Source organism: Cyprinus carpio, chromosome B8, assembly GCF_018340385.1.
Source record: "Cyprinus carpio isolate SPL01 chromosome B8, ASM1834038v1, whole genome shotgun sequence".
Taxonomy (NCBI): Eukaryota; Metazoa; Chordata; class Actinopteri; order Cypriniformes; family Cyprinidae; genus Cyprinus; species Cyprinus carpio.
In genome coordinates this window covers 5,942,238-5,960,344 of record NC_056604.1, presented here as the reverse complement: position 1 = coordinate 5,960,344, position 18,107 = coordinate 5,942,238, and the positions used below count along the sequence as shown (strand labels likewise).

Below are 18,107 nucleotides of genomic sequence, written 5' to 3'. Positions count from 1 at the left end.
TTGTATATCAGTAAATCAGCATATTAGAATGATTTCTGAAGGATCATGTGACACTGAAGACTGGAGTAATGATGCTGAAAATTCAGCTTTGATCACAGGAATAAATTGAATTTTAAAATATGTTCAAATAGACAATTCATATTTTAAATGATAATAAAATTTCACAATATTATAGTTTTTACTGTATGTTTGATTATATAAATGCAACTATGGTGAGCATAAGAGAATTTAAAAAATCTTACATACCCCACACTTTTGAATAATGGTGTAATTATATTGAATTTAAAGGGTAATTTCACCTCCCCAAAATTACAATTTTGTCATCATTTTCTTACTCTCATGTCAGTCCAAACCTGTATCATTTTCTAAACACAAGAAAAGAGATATTTGTTTGCTTTCCATACAAAAGTGATGCTGTCAAAAATGAGGCCATCAGATTTTAATGAGGAACACACTGAAATTTAAGTTGCTATTCACTGATAACCTTCCTCTTTGTCATAATGCTGAAATTTGCATTAAAATACATTCAGTGACATTCAGCGCTTGAGTGATGTGAATCCCCTCATAATGAGCTATCATAGACTTTAAATGTAGGCCATGACTCATTGAACTACTTTCTTATGGGACCAAGATGGTGTTTTTTGCCCTTGAAGGGCCTTGACAGCTTTTGCTTCTCTGACTTTTATTGTACGCAATAGTCACTAGGATAGTTTGCAAAATATGTAATAACAGAATTATGAAATTTGTGGGTTTATCAGTTGTTACCTAATGTTCTTGTGCTAGATGACGTGCTGTACTAATGTCCCTGTGCTTGTTGGTACGTTGAATGGTTTTCTCTGTGACAAAAGAACAATTTCCGTTTGTTGACATCTTGGGTAGAAACAGTATCTATATTTTCCTCTACAAGTGTTTTTTTTTTAAATATACTCACTTTACCACTACATCTGTTTTTTACATCACATCATGTTTTACTTCCTCAAGACTTGGAGCCGTGAGCTTCAAAAAAGCAGTTTAGCAGGAAGCACACTCGCTGTGTGCTTCCTCTATGCAAATGTATAGGCATCCTTCAACAGTTGACACGCTCTGTGTAGCCGCGTTACCACACTGTGTACTTATTTCACAGTTTGTTTGTGGTTTTTTTCTGTTTTTTATATTGGAAACTCAACTTCAGCCTCTCTGTACATCAATGCGGTTCCAGCGAAGACTTCACTGAAATCAGGATCATTAGGCAGCATCAGTCTACCCCCTGAAACACGGTAAGACCACACAGACCCTAATTTCCACATTTCTAACCCCGTTTGCGGATGTCTGTGATTAAAACCAGCAGTGGTGGCAGCCGGAGGCCAGTTTTAAATTGACAACTGTGCAAATCTGCTAACTACACTTCTGTGCGTCACACAGTTGGATTCACCCAAGATGCTCACAAGCTGTTATTGTCGGTTCTGTCTCGCACCCCACAGGGAGCGATTTGAACTTTTCTCATCTAACATGTAACTGGAGTTAATGTGAGTTGATCTCATAAGTCATCGACGTATAGCTGGATATGTATTTCTCTGCACAGGCACTTGTTCATGGTGACATTTCTGCTTTGCATACAGATGACTATGACTTTTGTAATAATGATTGATCTAAAGATGTGAATATTTTACACGGACGCTGTTTCCGCTAATGCTCAGATTATACCGAGCAAACAAGCAATTTAATCATTTGTAAGTCACTGTGTTCTGCCGTTGCAGTTCCCTTGGGTCAGTAGCATTTTTCATAAGAAACATTGAATGCAAATGTGACAGACAGTCATTAGACGTTGCTGTAGATGTGGTCCCACAATGCACCAAAGTAGTCAAGCCGCCCACAGCAAAATGTGGAAGATAAACTTTCTATTTTCTGTGAATGAGCTACTGTGTAGTCTTACGTCACAGTATAATCTTATACAAACCACTTTGGTTTATAAACTAGCAATGTAATTGTCATGCTAGTGATCTCTTCTCTTGATCATATGTTTCTGAGATACTAATTTTTGTACTATGCACCAATGCAGGTAATAATATGAATTATTTTGTGTTTTCTGTGGATGCTTGTTTGCGCACAACTCTCTGCTGTGTTGCTTGGATGCTTTCTTACTGGTCCAAGTAAAAAAAAAATGTCTTAGGCGCATGCCCTAGTAAAAAAGGTAATATATTTAAAATACAATTTCAAACTATTGTTCAAGTCTATTAACATATTTACTGACCTATTGCTTGAGACTTACAGTACTGATATAAAAATTATAATTAAACTTTATATAGACTACTACTTAACATTAAGCCTAAAATGCATTTTAATGTCACTGTTGATGAGGATTGTATGATTTATGAATAATATTAGTCTTTAAATGCAAGATATTCAAAGTGTACCTGAAGTATATGTAGCACAGGTGATTAAGTCACACAGAAAGAGTTGAAAATTAATTAAAAAGATAAAACACACAATACATAACAGTGATTTATTTCATTTTATTATAATTTTTTTCTTTAAATTCATAAAAGAAAGAGAAGTGTTTTCTTTTGGGAGAAAAAAAAAAGTTTTCATTTGATTTTCATTTATTTGAGTCTTTGTATTCAATTGCATTATGTATGTGGAAAAAAAGTGGTTCTGGCCCTTTAAGTCTGCTCTCCCGATAATGTGCTCCCCTGCAGAGGGAGAGTTGAATCCTCCATTTTGTAAAAGGGTGGGAGAGTAGAGCTGATGCAGATTAGTGTGACTGAAGATCACCATTTGTCACAAAATATTCATAAAATCATTGATTGACATGGATTTGGTCAGGTTTTTGTTGCGGTGGAACTGAAAGTTCTAGAAATCAGTTGATGGCGAGCCCCCACGGATCTGAACACTCAATTGACAGAATAAGCTTCTCATTGTAAAACTACCATTTTTCTGCCATATGAGGTGGGATCTCAGCTTACTTGTTATTGTTAACTCTGTTTCTTTTCATCTTCATGGTTGAAAATACGGGGAAATTCTCTTTCTGGACTGTCTAAGGCAGTGGTTCTCAACCACATTCCTGGAGGACCCCCATCACTGCACATTTTGCATGTCTCTTTTGTCTGACACACCCATTTCAAGTCTGTGAATCTCTACTAATGAGCAGGTGACCTAAATCAGGTGTGTTTGATTAAGGAGACATGCAAAATGTGCAGTGATGGGGGTCCTCCAGGAATGTGGTTGAGAACCACTGGTATAAGGGACCTACTTCTTTTTTTTTTTTTTTTTTTAATGCCCAACTACGTGGCACGGATTTATTGTTGAACTTTTTTTCCCACTGACTGATGGAAAACAAAACAAACTGATTTTTGAAGTTAAAGAGACTAAAGAAAGGAACTATTTGATTTGACACAATTTGACTGTGGAAGAAACTAAGATTTCATTGGATTGGGTCTTGGTTGACTTTGTGAAACTTAATTGATTTACATTGTGATTTTTGTGAGTTACAAATTTCATAGATGGGTAAGAATTACCAAACTGATCTTACATAATTATAGATATATTTAGTGTTTACAAGGTGCACCTGTAGGGTTTTGTATTTGTTGAACAATCTGACATTTGTACACTGTGATACCGGTATACTGTTTTTTTACCCCTGTTATACAACTGTATATTATTTTTTTCTCTTCTTTAACATTGGCCATTTCTTCTAGTAAATAACCAGCTGGTGTTTATATACATACATATACAGCTGAAACCAGATATTTACATACACTTCAGAAAAAAAAACACAAAAACTTTTATTTCTTTACTGTCATACATTAAATCAGAGTAAACTTTTTCTGTTTTAGATCAATAAATATAAAAATAAATATTAAAATATTTAAATCACATAATAAATCTAAGAATAAATCTAATGATAATTTTTTATTATCACTTTCATCAACCATAATCAAAAAAACACCTGGCAGATTATGGCTCAATTGAACGATACATCTGTATTGATGATCCTAAGACAGAGTTTCAAAGACAACTTATCGTTGAATTCAGGCACAACTCAGCGACGCAATCATTACAGCCTGCTCTTCCCAGTACCTTTTAGAGCCCTACCTCATCTGATGTTACTTACAGTATTAAGTCCCTTATACACCGGCAGCAAGCAGCAGTGCAACCCACACTTTCACAGAAGGGCTACGAGCAATTTCAAAAGTAACAGGCAAGCCGATGGAAGAGCTTTTGCAGCACAAGTTGGCTAAACAGGGCTGTGTCCTGAGTCCCCTGCTCTACTCTCTCTACACACATGACTGCGTGTCTTCCCACAGCTCCACATCTATTCTCAAATTTTAAAATCAAATTTGCTGATGATACTGTGGTTCTGGGACTCATTTCCAACAATAATGAAGCCGCATACTTGGATGGGGTAGAAAAAACTCACATTATGGTGCCAGGACAATTGTCTCTCTATGAATGTGAGTAAAACTAAAGAGCTGATTATGGACTTCAGAAAGAGACAGCAGCAGCCCTATACCCCTCTTATGATCAGCGGGACCCCTGTGGAGAGGGTGAGCAGCTTCAAGTACCTAGGTGTAAACATCTCCGAGGACCTGACTTGGACTACCCACATTCAAACACAGGTTAATAAAGACAGGCAAAGACTGTACCATCTGCGACAGCTGAGAAAATTCAGGGTTTCGCCTACAATCCTGAAAACTTTCTATTCAGGGGCCATGGAAAGTGTATTGACTCAGTGTATATCAGTGTGGTATGGGAACAGCTCCAGTCAAGACTGCAAAGCCCTGCAGAGAGTTGTGCGCTTAGCTGAGCGCATCTCAGGGTCTCCTCTCCCCTCACTGCAGGACATCTACCTTAAACGCTGCAAAAGCAGAGCTGTTAAAATCATCAAGGACTCAAACCACCCTACCAACGGTCTTTTCACTTTGCTGCCATCTGGTAAGCGCTTCCGTAGCCTGATGGCAAAAACTGAGACTTAGGAGGAGTTTCTTCCCCCAGGCCATCAGGCTCCTAAACTCAAAACCATCAAAATGATTTCACTTAATAATCACTTAATCAGTAAGATATTCATCATTCTCTACCTCATACTGACATATTGACGGTGTCACAACCTGTTTGCACATTCGCCCCTTGTACATTCCTGTGTATCTTAATATTTAAGACTACAGTATAATGCACATATGCACACTCACCTCTTGTACATTCCTGTGTATGTTAATATTTAAGAATACAGTATACTTTCATGCAGATTTTATTTTCTATTCTATGTTTAATTCTACAGTATACTTTTTTATTATCTTTTATTCTTTTATTTTTATTGTTTACTTTTATTTAATTTTTTTCATACCTATATTTATGTATATTTTCCTCTGTGTTTTATTCTTTAATAATTGCACTGTCCATTGAGTGGACCTGACTCACATTTCATTGCTGGTTATATATTCTCTATATAATTGTGTATGTGACAAATAAAAATCTTGAATCTTGAATCTAAACTTACAGCCTCTGCTGTATCTCTCCCACAGACTGGGAGAGATACAGATAAACAAACAAATAAACAAATAAACACCCTCCAATGAGTCAATCATCTTTCAGCCAAAAACTAAAAATACTTTGCCACAGTTTAGTACATCATCTTCAAGGTCCAATGCTGATGTGAGCACACCACTGAGAGTAACAGTGAGTGATGTGACTCCAGCTGAAGTGCAGCGATTAGTTGTTGAGCATATTGTGAGAAGTGAAGATACTCCTTCAACATTCCCTTGCTTCAATGCTCTTGAGACCTTTCTCAGGAAAGCCCTCATACTCAGCTAATGAGTTACAGTCTTCTCCCACCTGCATCTTATATTGTGAAAGTCCATAATCCCCTCCTTGTAATTATCTTGAGCTTCTAGACTCAGCATTTGGTATGGTGGAGGATGGAGATAAGCTCTTTGCAAAGTTTATGAGCACATTTCAAAATGCTGGTGAGAAACCATCACAGTTCTTGCACAGATTGCAAAAGGTCCTGGGCACAGCCATTAAGAGAGGCAGTGTTTCTGTAACGGAACGCCATTGGTACTTGCTAAAACAATTTTGCAGGGGGTGCTGGAACAATGCTATAATAACTGAGCTTCAGCTAGAGCAGAAAAGGAAAAATCCACCTGCATTCTCAGATTTGCTACTGCTGTTGCGAACAGAAGAAGATAAGCAAGCTATAAAAGCAGTGCAAATGAACACTTGGGCACTGCCAAGCACTCTTCCGGACCCCCAAGGCGTGTGGTTTCAAACCTCCACTCTATTAGTGCTGCGTTATCTGCTGAGAAGTGTGATAAAGTGGAGGAATTAAAGCGACAGGTAGTTGAGCTACAAAATCAAATTGCCTCAATGAAACAATCTAAAAAATGTGAAGAGTCTAAGGAGCCCAGCGCACCATCAAGGTCAGCCAAGACATTCTCTCCCAAAATAAACAAAGGTACCAATCCCCAACCCAACAAGCCAGCTAAGCCACGACCCTGGTATTGTTTTAATTGTGGGGAGGATGGCCATATAGCCTCTCACTGTGAGGGTAGTCCAAATCCTTCCTTGGGGCCAGCTAAAAGAAAAGCAGTTACAGTGGGAGAGATGTAACAAAGCTCCAGATTCCAAAGATTTAAAATAACTTCAGTTCCTTTTGTGGGACAAAGAGGAACTGGAGAAATCAGTCCCACAGACAACTTTGTGATATCTACTCCTGCTGATGAGGATGCCACTCCTGAACACAAATGTTGTTTAAGACTCCCATCTGGTCTTGTAGGAACTAAATGCACTGCAAGAGCGGTGATTGCTAATAAAGAGATTAATTGTCTGCTTGACACTGTGTAACAGGTGACCACCTTTGCTTTATCATTTTATCAGGATGTTTTTACAAATCAAGCCATACAACCCTTGCACCACTTGCTTGAGATTGAAGGTGCAAATGGCTGTCAAGTTCCTTACTTGGGTTATACTGAAACATCAATAACCTTCCCAAAGGAGTTTGTGGGATCAGATATAGATGTGCAGACCCTCGCATTAATCATCCCAGATAGCAGACCTAATGCTCAAGTGCTCATAGGCACTAACACCGTGAACTCCCTGTATTCTGAATATACATCTTCCAAGCCTCTGAATCACCAGCCTATTCTCCAGGGTTACCAAGCAGTTATGCAGGTTCTCGAATTCGTGCACAGGCAGGATGTGGAAGTTAATCTGGCATGGGTGAGCTTGAACTGTCGAGTCCCTCAAACTATTCCTGCTGAAAAGACAGTAGTTCTTGAAGAGTCAATCTGAATGTCCAGCCCAGTGAATGACAGATGAGTTATTGTGGAAGCCCCACATGCATTATCCTTGCCTGGCGGGATATTGGTGTCAAGTTGTTTGATTTCTCTTCCTGCCAAAGGTAATTGCTTACCCACTGGGCTGAAGAATGAGATAGAGCACAATGTGGACCTTCCACCAAGAATTTGGCTGGCTGAAGTAAATTCTATTCAGAGTGTCATGCCCAAAGATCAGAATGCTGTGTTGACATCATCTTCTGTTAACCAGACAAAGTCTCCAGAAGACTCCAAAATTGATTTCAATTTTAATAACTCACCGCTGATTCCTGAATGGAAGGAAATAGTGACAAGGAAGCTTAATTCAATGCATAAAGTCTTTGCATGCCATGATCTTGATCTTTGGTCACACCACCAAGACCAAACACCATATCCGATTACACAATGAAACATAAAACACAAAGCCAGACCCATTCACCCTAAAGATAGGGGTTTGTCATTCAGTGAGAGTCACTAGCCAGCACACAAACTCAAATTTCTTGCTTTAAAGTGGGCTGTAACTGAAAAGTTGCACGATCTTGATCTTTAATCTTGATGCTCATAGCTTATCTAGGTGTCCTCATGAAGTGACCACAGATGTTGTCTCAAGAAAGGAACAAGAGAGGATTGATAAATTCTTGACCTTACATCAAGAAAATCCAGGAACAACAAGTCTTTCACAGGATGAGGTTGAAGCCATCTGTGATAAGCATATGATTTGTTCAATGGCTGAAGAGGTTGAGGAAGGTGCAAATAATCAAGCAGTGTTAGTCCAGTCTCTTGCTATGAGTTCATGTGCCGTGCCAAGCAGCTATGAGGAAGAAAAACTTGGAATTTCACTCATACCTCACCTGTCAGTTCAGGATCTAATTGAAAAGCAGAGTGCTGACTCAACTGTCTCTCAAATGATTTCTCACTTGAACTCTGGAGAGAAACCTTCTCCCACCGTGGGAGGTGAACTTCCTGAGCTTTCTCTCATGATGAGAGTGTGGATTGGTTTTGTGCTTCTAGATGGGATACTGTATCGAAAGAGACAGGATGGAGAGGTTCTAACTTACCAGTTAGTGTTACCTAAAGAGTTCAGAGCAGCTGTTCTGAGAAGTCTTCAAGACGAGATGGACCACATGGGGATAGATCATACCCTTGACTTGGCAAGGTCCAGATTTTACTGGCCAAAAATGACACGGGACGTGGAGCAAAAGATTAAGACTTGTCCTCGTTGTGTGGTCCATAGAGCTCCTCCATAGAAAGCAGCTCCACTTACTAACATACGGACAACTCGACCTTTAGAGTTGTTGTGTATGGATTTTCTTTCTTTGGAGCTGGATCGAAGCAATTTCAAAGACATACTTGTGATAACAGATCACTTTACCAAGTATGCAGTGGCAATACCAACTGCCAATCAGAAGGCTCGAACCATTGCCCAGGCTCTATGGGACAATTTCATCATCCATTACGGATTCCCAGAAAGATTACACAGTGACCAAGGTCGTGATTTTGAGTCACATACTATAAAAGAACTGTGTGCCATCTCTGGAATCAAAAAGGGAAGAACCACGCCCTATCATCCACCTGGTAATCCTGCGGAAAGATTTAACAGGACACTTTTGAACGTGTTAGGTAGCATGAATGATGAACAAAAAGTTCACTGGTGTGACTTCGTTAAACCTCTCGCTCATTCATACAATTGTATGAAAAATGAAGTAACAGGGTTCACCCCTTACAAATGAATGTTAAGAAGGCAGCCCGCCTTCCCATCGACCTAGCTTTTGGTCTCCCTACCACCAGCAAGCGACTGTCACACTCCCAACATGTGTTAAAACTGAAAAAGAAACTTGAGGAGAGCTATCAAATTGCCACCAGCAACGCACTCACGAATGCTGAAAGAAACAAGATAAGGTTTGACAGACATGTTGTTGATTCTACTTTGGAAGTTGGTGATCGAGTTTTAGTGAGGCAGATTCGCTTGCGGGGAAAACATTAGTGCGCTGATAAATGGGAGCCATTTGCTTACATTGTGGTACATCGGGTTGGTGAGCTTCCAGTACATACAGTAAGATCTGAAGGAGAAAGGACCATTACGTACCTTGCATCTGGACCTTCTGCTCCCATGTGGATTTCTCGCTGTAGCAAACGAGAAGGCGTCCAATCCACCAAATCCTTCCTCAAGGCCTACAACCCGTCAACAGGTTAGTGGTGGAGATCCCGACGGGGATGGTGCAGACGATATTGCAAAGTCAATGGAGAATGAGGTTCCAGAATACTGGATAAGAATTCCTACTAATGAAGAATTTCATGAAGAGGCATTGGGTATCTTAACACCTGCCTTGGGTCCTCCTGTGTAATGTGATCCTCAATTGCCTTCTGCAGCTCCAGGTGATGAGAAGTTACCTACCGTGATGGATCCTGCAGGACAAGAGGCATGCTTGGACAATGCACACAAGGAAAAATTGACTGGAGAAGTCATCACTTTGCAGAATGAATCGGATGAAATGTCAGAGAGTGGTGAAATGTTGGAAGGTGAATTGAGTGAAGCGTTGCCTAAATGTTCAGCTGAGGAAAAGCAAAGGAGTGTCAAGGATGACCCCGAAGAGGAAACTAGGGCACCACTTTCAAATGTTCCTGGTGATAGTTCGTCTGATGCTGAGAAGCGTGAATCTTCTCAAGAGACAGAATGTTCAATGAGACGCTCTCAAAGGAAAAAGGAAAAACCAGAGAGATTGCAGTATAGAGAATTGGGCAATCCGTTAGTTTTGGTTGCCCAAGCACTTTTTATGGCCTTACCACCACTTTCACTAACTCTCTAAATGTAGTTGGCTTACAACATCCTTACCCTAAACCTTTGATGTACCAGTCACATGCCAGCCAGTAAGAGCTAATGCAATGGGACCTGCATAGATTCTGGTGGGGAGGGTTTAACACAGGTGATTAAGTCACACAGAAAGAGTTGAAAATTAATTAAAAAGATAAAACACACACAATACATAACAGTGATTTATTTCATTTTATTTATTTTTAATTTCTTTAAATTCACAAAAGAAAGAGAAGTGTTTTCTTTTGGGTGAAAAAAAAATGTCTTTGTATTCAATTGCATTATGTATGTGAAAAAAAGTGGTTCTGGCCCTTTAAGTCTGCTCTACCGATAATGTGCTCCCCTGCAGAGGGAGAGTTGAATCCTCCATTTTGTAAAAGGGTGGCAGAGTAGAGCTGACGCAGATTGGTGTGACTGCAGATCACCATTTGTCATAAAATATTCATAAAATCATTTATTGACATGGATTTGGTCAGGTTTTTGTTGCGGTGGTACTGAAAGTTCTAGAAATCAGTTGATGGCGAGCCCCCACGGATCTGGTCACTCAATTGACTGAATAAGCTTCTCATCGTGAATCTATGGTTTTCTGCCATACGAGGTGGAATCTCAGCTTACTTGTTATTGTTATTTTTGTTTCTTTTCATCTTCACAGTTGAAAGTACGGGGAAATTCTCTACTTCTGTTTTTTTTTTTTTTTTTTTTTTTTAATGCCCAGTTATGTGGCACGGATTTATCTTTGAACTGTTTTTTTTTTTTTTTCCACTGACTGATGGAAAACAAAACTAACTGAATTTTGAAGTTAAAGAGTCTAAAGAAAGGAACTATTTGATTTGACACAATTTGACTGTGGAAGAAACTAAGATTTCATTGGATTGGGTCTTGGTTGACTCTGTGAAACTTAATTGATTTACATTGTGATGTAAGAATTACCAAACTGATCTTACATACTTATAGATATATTTAGTGTTTACAAGGTGCACCTGTAGGGTTTTGTATTTGTTGTATAATCTGACATTTGTACACTGTGATAGCGGTATACTGTTTTCTTTACTGTTATTTTCCTCTTCTTTAACATTGGCCGTTTCTTATAGTAAATAACCAGCTTGTGTGTGTGTGTGTGTGTGTGTGTGTGTGTGTGTGTGTGTGTGTGTGTGTGTGTGTGTGTATATATATATATATATATATATATATATATATATATATATATATATATATATATATATATATATATATACTGTATATAAAAGAAAACACTGAATACTATTGGCTCAAGCCTTTATTTACGTTATTTACAGGCTCCATAGTCAAACCTAACTGGTCCAAATAACATCCATAGTTGCACATACAAAAAATTAAGAAAATCAACAACACAAATAATAATTAAAAATTCTTATTGGTGCAAACAGTTGTTACATATACTTGAAATAGTTCCACTTTAGCACATTCAAGTATATCTTTAGTTGGACTTAAGCACTACTTCCACATAATTAAAGTGCAATAAGTACAAAATGAGTTGTTCCAATTTAGCAGATTTTAAGTATGCCAGATTAGTATACAGTACTAAAAGTACAATTGCAGGGTTTTTTTATTAAGTACATAAGGATGTAAATGTTTTTCAAGTATACAAAGAAATAAATATTTATACATAAATAAATATTTAACATGAAATAAATGTATTTCAAATACATTTTAGTATATTTATTTTTCATTTCCATTTCCATTTTATTGTACTTTATTTAAGTGTACTTTATGCTGCCCTTAATATAATTAATGAATAATATGTATTGATTTGAAATTTTTAAAAATATATTTTATTTAAAATTTATTTTCTAAAATATTACATAAAATAAAAATAATTTTATTCCTGACTTACATATGTATTTGTCTGTTTTTGGTTTCAGAAATTCGCCTCTCAAGTCCAGGCTTTCTCATCCTCTTCCTCAGATCAGGATGAATGACACTTACGCGGTCGTCAACAAGTCCAAATTACAGCCTCCTGGTTCTGCCTCTCATACCAACACTGTCCATCATTATGACAATGCTGATTTAGAGAAAAGCAAGAACAATGCTGTCTATAGTACAGTCAAACCAAAAAGCAGGCCCATGTCAGTCCTGCCCTCTCCCACCTCACCGGGTTACGACAGATCATTGACAGCCATTCAGAGAGGAGGACTGGCACCCAAAAAGACAGATCATGAGGGTTATGAGCTATTGCCAGGTAGGGGACTTTTGATTGGCTTCTTTTTTTTTTTTTTTTTTTTTTTTATTCTTTGTTTTTAAATGGGGGATGATACAACGAGTTAAAAATTAAGTAGCCAGGGAATAACCACTTAGCAACCACCCTGATCCAGTGTTGGTGTAGTATTATTTATTTACTATTGTAGTATTTATTAATATTTTGAATTAGCTTGCATTTTATATTTTCTGTTTTTATTTTAATTTTAGTTTGTTTTAATAATTTTTTTGTAAATGTAAAAAAGTGTGTAGCTTTCATTTATTTTTTAATTTTCAACATTTTCAAATCATTTTTAGTACTTTTGGAACTTATCTGATTTCAGCTAGGCGCCAAGGCAACATTTCTAATTTTCCAATTTTTTAAAATCTATTTCTTATATATTTAATTTGTGTTATTTAAATTAGCAGATTTTTTTAAATACTTTTAGCTTTAGTTAACATTAACAACAACACTGTCCTGTGGTCGGTTGCATAAAATGCTTACACTAGTCTTACAAGTTAGTCGTCTCTTTTTTTCTTTTTATATATATTTTTAAGTCAGTTACATAAAAACATAGATTGGTCTAATTTGAACCCATACTGTAAATAAGTCTGAATACCTCTTGGCTAACGGAAGCCTGCTAGACTAAAATCTGCTGAACTGAAAATAAAAGCAGACAAAAAATGCAAACTGTGCACTAAAAGGAAGATCGTTTTAGTCAGGGGGAACTTGATTGTTTTATGAGAGTTAAGTTCTGGAAACTTCTGCTTGCTGCCTTCACTGTCCTCTCATGACTCTGTTCTGTTCACGTTCTTCTCTTTCATGTGATCAGCAGGGTATTCAGAGCCCTCTCGTTTGGTGTTTATCTGTGAAAAGTCAGTTATTTGAAGCTTGTATTTCCATATCTCTGAGGGAATTAAAATTCTCTTTTTGTTTTATCCTCTTTTGAACTTTTAAAGTGTTGACAGATTCCTAACAGGTGAAGTGTGTCATTTTTCTAATGCCACTGGGGTGCCACTAAATAGAAATAGTCAGTAGCATACAGTGCATACTGAATAGTAAGCTAGATTTCCTTTTTGAACCATGCCAGTGTTTTCAAGCTGGAATCATAAACTCTTCTCCATCTGCTATTGGTCAACCAACAGATAGTCCCGCCTCCAAATTCATGCCATTTACTGAGCTAAAATGTTAGATGTTTTATACGGCGCCACAATGTGTACACATCCGTTACATACCAGGCTAAGAGGCTTAATGTATGCATTTTAATATTTAAATAGGAAATAAGAAATGCAAAAAATTAACAAAATCATAAAAAATAATATTTTTTAATACATTTTCCATATTTAGATGTAACTGGAACAATACTATACATACATTACAAAATATAAAAACAAAAATTACACATTTTTAATGATTAATAATTTTTAATTGTAATAATTTTAATCATTTTCATTCATTTTCTTTTTTCACAGGGGAGTTGAGGTCCATGAATAGAGATTCACAGGTAAATGTTCTCTCGGTTATAAGATGTTTGCAGGCATTTTTGCTTGGCAGATGGGTTCATTTTCATGTTAGCATATTAGTTGTTAAATGAAAGTGCTAAGTACATATTAATCTTATATATGATGCACTTATATGCAGTTATTGGCCTGTAATTCATGTCTGCTCACTTGAAGATGTGCCATATTACTTTCTTGTTTGTGTTTCACATCACATTCATCCTCATCCTGTGATATGAGGCTTCTAGCTGAGATCACACTCACAAGTTAACAAGCTTTAGCGCACACTTACAGGCAGTACATTTAGTAAAAATAACCTGACAGATTCAATATTTCCTGTGAATATGATGCTAATGTGTATTTGACTGATGATCACGGTCTTTTTAACCCTGATAATGACAGATTAAGATCTGCAAAGAATATCATTAAAATGAATTAAATGAAATGTGTTTTCCTCAGCCACACAGCTCTCTTTCACGATCCCCAAGTGCAAGTAAGTGCGCCGTTATGTGTTTTATTTACTATGATCTGGAAAAAGATTTTTCTGTGTGAATTTACACATTATTTATCAATATTATTTATTTTTAATCAAATAAAAAGAACGTGTTTCAATGATTCATTCCACGAAAGATCAATTATTAAATGCTTGTGCTAAATGGGGGAGGGGGGTTAACATTAAAAAAAAAATCCTTCTTTTTCTATAATTATGACACATGATTTATGAACTATTAACTGAGAGTTACATGGATTATTTGTACTTTTAAAAATGTATTGGTCACACCACAGGCATTTTAAAATGTTCTAGTGAAGACAAAAGAATATAAAAAAAATTGTAAAAGAAAATAATTTCAAAGCTGATTTCATTTATTAACAAATTATATTTTTATTTATTATATTTTGTTATTATAAGCTATTTATTATTATATTTGTTTTTCTGCAGTTTCTTGCCTAAAATGCATTCTTTTTAATGTATTTTCAAAATTTTTAATGCAAGACAAGCTCCATAAATATGAAAGTCTTAATCTACAGTTACATAACTGTGCTCCGAAACTTAAAAAAAAAAAAAAAAAGTGATATACAAAACAGTTAACAGAAATCTAACCTCAACTCCTAAGGTTGAAAGCATCTGCCTTATAGGATAATGTAAATGTTAACCCCTAGTGCTGATAATAAATGACTCAAATACAGTCCATAAAGAAAAGTGTCTGTTGTTGGTGATGTATGAGTCGCTTCAGTTCCCCGGAGGCTCCTTATCAACCAACACTATCTAGCAGCAGTAAACAAGAAGTGTTAGATCAGTGCTGGTTTCACTCTTATACTCTGAGTTTGGTTTTTAAGTTGTTAAATGCTGTTAAACATGTTTCTGCAGCTGAGAGCCAATCTTCTACAGATGATGATTATGAATATGTGTCTAGCATTGTCAAGGACGCCAGCAGCCCATTTGCCCCAGGCGTCCTGGGTGAGTAACGCCATATGCACACTAAATCTTAATTCTGTACACAAGTGTACTGAGCAGATAAACATTTATGTTTGGATAGGTTTTTGACGAGAATTTGGACAAAACTCCATGCTATCACACTTTCTAGTTTGTCTAAAAGTTGAACGGCTGCCTAAATCGTACGGTGTACATGTGAATTGCTAACTTGTCATTTAGTAAATAAAAATAAATAAACTGCTGCCTCACAAGAGAGAAACTTTTTAGACCACACCCACACACTTACAACCACAAAGACGTAGCAGCAGTGTTTTTCTAGGCCTGTAATACTATTGCTCATATTTAGGGTTAGAGGTTTAAACAGACGTCTAATCTTCAGTATTCAAGCATTTGTTTATGTCTTTTCAAACCTGCCACACATATTTCAAAGTTTGTCTTGTTCTGTGGAACAAAAATTATGCCACTTTGAAACGTCATATTTTTTTTTTTTTTTCCAAATATCTAAATCTTTGTTCCATAGAATAAAGAAAGTCTTACAGGTTTTGAATCATGTGAGGATATGTTAATAATTACAGAATGTGTATTTTTGAATAAAGTAACACCTGGCAACACTCAAAAAACACATCTACACTACCGTTCAAAAGTTTGGGATCAGTAAGATTTTACATATTTGTTTACTGAAGTATCTTGTGCTCATCAAGGCTGTATTTATTTCATCAAAAATACAGAAAAAAACCCGTTTTTTTTTTTTTTTTTTGTGAAAAAAAAATAACCTTAAACCGCACAACTGTTTCCAACATTGATAATAAATCAGCATATTAGAATGATTTCTGAAGGATCATGTGACCCTGAAGACTGGAGTAATGATGCTGAAAATTCAACTGTGATCACAACAATAAATTATATTTTAAAGTATATCAAAACAGAAAACCAATATTAGAAATTTAAATAATATCTCACGATATTACAGTTTTTTCTGTATTTTTGATCAAATAAATACAGCCTTGATGAGCACAAGAGACTCACTTAAAAACAGTAAAAATCGTACTGATCCGTGATCCCAAACTTTTGAACGGCAGTGTATGCAATCTTGATCCATATTAATTCATTTTGACCTGTGCTCTGTTATCTTGTGTTTCTCAATGCACCTGGTGATTTTAAACAGCCTGTGTTTGTCTTCAGGTTTCAACTGTCGCATAAAGAAACCCAAAGGCCCTCGAGATCCACCGGTCGAATGGAGTCGTCCAGAAAGATGAAACTACAGCAGGTTTTAGGTTTTGTAAAAAATTAACTTAACCTAGTGTAGCCTGTTTCAGTAGATGCACAGCTATTTTTACACTGGGTAATAAGCATTATTTATTTCCTTTACTGGTAGTTTTGTTTGTACTACTGTTTAAAATACTGTAGAAATTTATGATAATGTATAGTAGTGTAGTTTATTGGTATATTTGTGTGGCAAAATAGAAATTACAAGTAATATTGAAAATTTTTAGTGCACGCTTATGCAAGAATGCATGTGATTTAAAGGGGTCATTTAATGTTTTTGGAATTACGCCAATTTCACCTAATAGATGTTGTTTACAATGTAAATGTGAGTTGTGATCTGTCCTAATATATTCATCTGACACCAGTAAATTGCTGTTTAGTTTCAGTACATGTTTATTTTGGACTTTTCAATGTTTTCATACTACATTAAACCATCAGGAAAAATATGATTTCTCATGATAAGGAGCCCTTGCTTTAACTCAAAATCTGGAGTGTGGTTGATATGATGTGTTTGTCAATAGGGGGCAGTGTTGAGGTGTGGTTTCTCTTCTTGTTGCTCTTCAGAAAGAACAGATCACTCAGGTTATAAAAACAAAGACATTTACAGACAACATAACATGTGCATAATTATTAATGCCGCATCTCATCTATAAATTTGGCTTTTTGATATTTAGCCATAAGAACATCTTATTACATGACTTTGTGTGCTGTTTAAGCCTTCAGTTCTAAATCCAGTGTGGACTATCTGTTCAATCTTAGCGCTCATTCCGGTGATAAAACCATAAAACCTGCCCTCTAAACTCCAGTGCGACTTTATTTCCCTCATGAAAATCAATGGAATCTTAAGCTGTGCATGTTTTCCCAGATGCTCGGCCTGTTAGCAGCATTCCAGGATGCGTGTTTTTGATGAGGAATCATTCTTGCAGGATGGTATTACAGCAATATCATGCAGAAATGCTGTGAGATGCTCTCTGCTGGTCTTTACACCATATTAAACATGCATAATTTTTTTTTTTTTGTTACATTTTTTTCACAACAGTAAAATAAATGAACTTAGTTTAATATCATAATATTTTCAATAGTAATCACATATAAATATAATAGTAATAATGTTTCTTTTTTTTGTTTATATATATATATATATATATATATATATATATATATATATATATATATATATATATATATATATATATATATATATATATATATACTACCAGTCAAAAGGTTTTGAACAGTAAGATATTTTTTTAAAGATTTTATCTGACTTTTTTCAGGTTTTAAGTGCTATAACTGGGTTGACCTGGTAACTTTGAAAAAGATTGACCTGGTAACTTTGTTTTGGTTCTGCAAACATCTGGAAAAAACGAGCGCTTCCGATTTCGCTCCCTGTGTGACGTTGCAAAGGGATCTCATTATAATATTACCGCCCCTTAATCTGTAAGTTTCCACCCATGGTGCCATCATTTTGATTTCGAAGTTCACAAGTGACAACTGTGTATGAGTTCAATTACTAACTCTAAATATTTATCAAAACATACTAACACACATATCTAAAACAAAACAGACTAACATCCCAGAATGTTTAGAGTCC

At 36.2% G+C, this 18,107-nt stretch overlaps 1 protein-coding gene across 1 annotated transcript in view; it reads left to right on the top strand.

Annotated features, from left to right (window-relative positions):
• Positions 1 to 16,962, top strand: part of LOC109081318 (tyrosine-protein phosphatase non-receptor type 18-like) — a 35,552-nt gene extending 18,590 nt beyond the window's left edge. The window contains exons 12-17 of the mRNA XM_042729358.1: positions 1,165 to 1,256; positions 12,000 to 12,316; positions 13,786 to 13,817; positions 14,272 to 14,305; positions 15,182 to 15,271; positions 16,430 to 16,962. Of these exons, the coding sequence (XP_042585292.1) occupies positions 1,165 to 1,256; positions 12,000 to 12,316; positions 13,786 to 13,817; positions 14,272 to 14,305; positions 15,182 to 15,271; positions 16,430 to 16,503 (639 nt within the window). The 3' untranslated portion in view covers positions 16,504 to 16,962. The remainder of the gene's footprint in view (positions 1 to 1,164; positions 1,257 to 11,999; positions 12,317 to 13,785; positions 13,818 to 14,271; positions 14,306 to 15,181; positions 15,272 to 16,429) is intronic.
• The last annotated feature ends 1,145 nt before the right edge of the window (positions 16,963 to 18,107 follow it).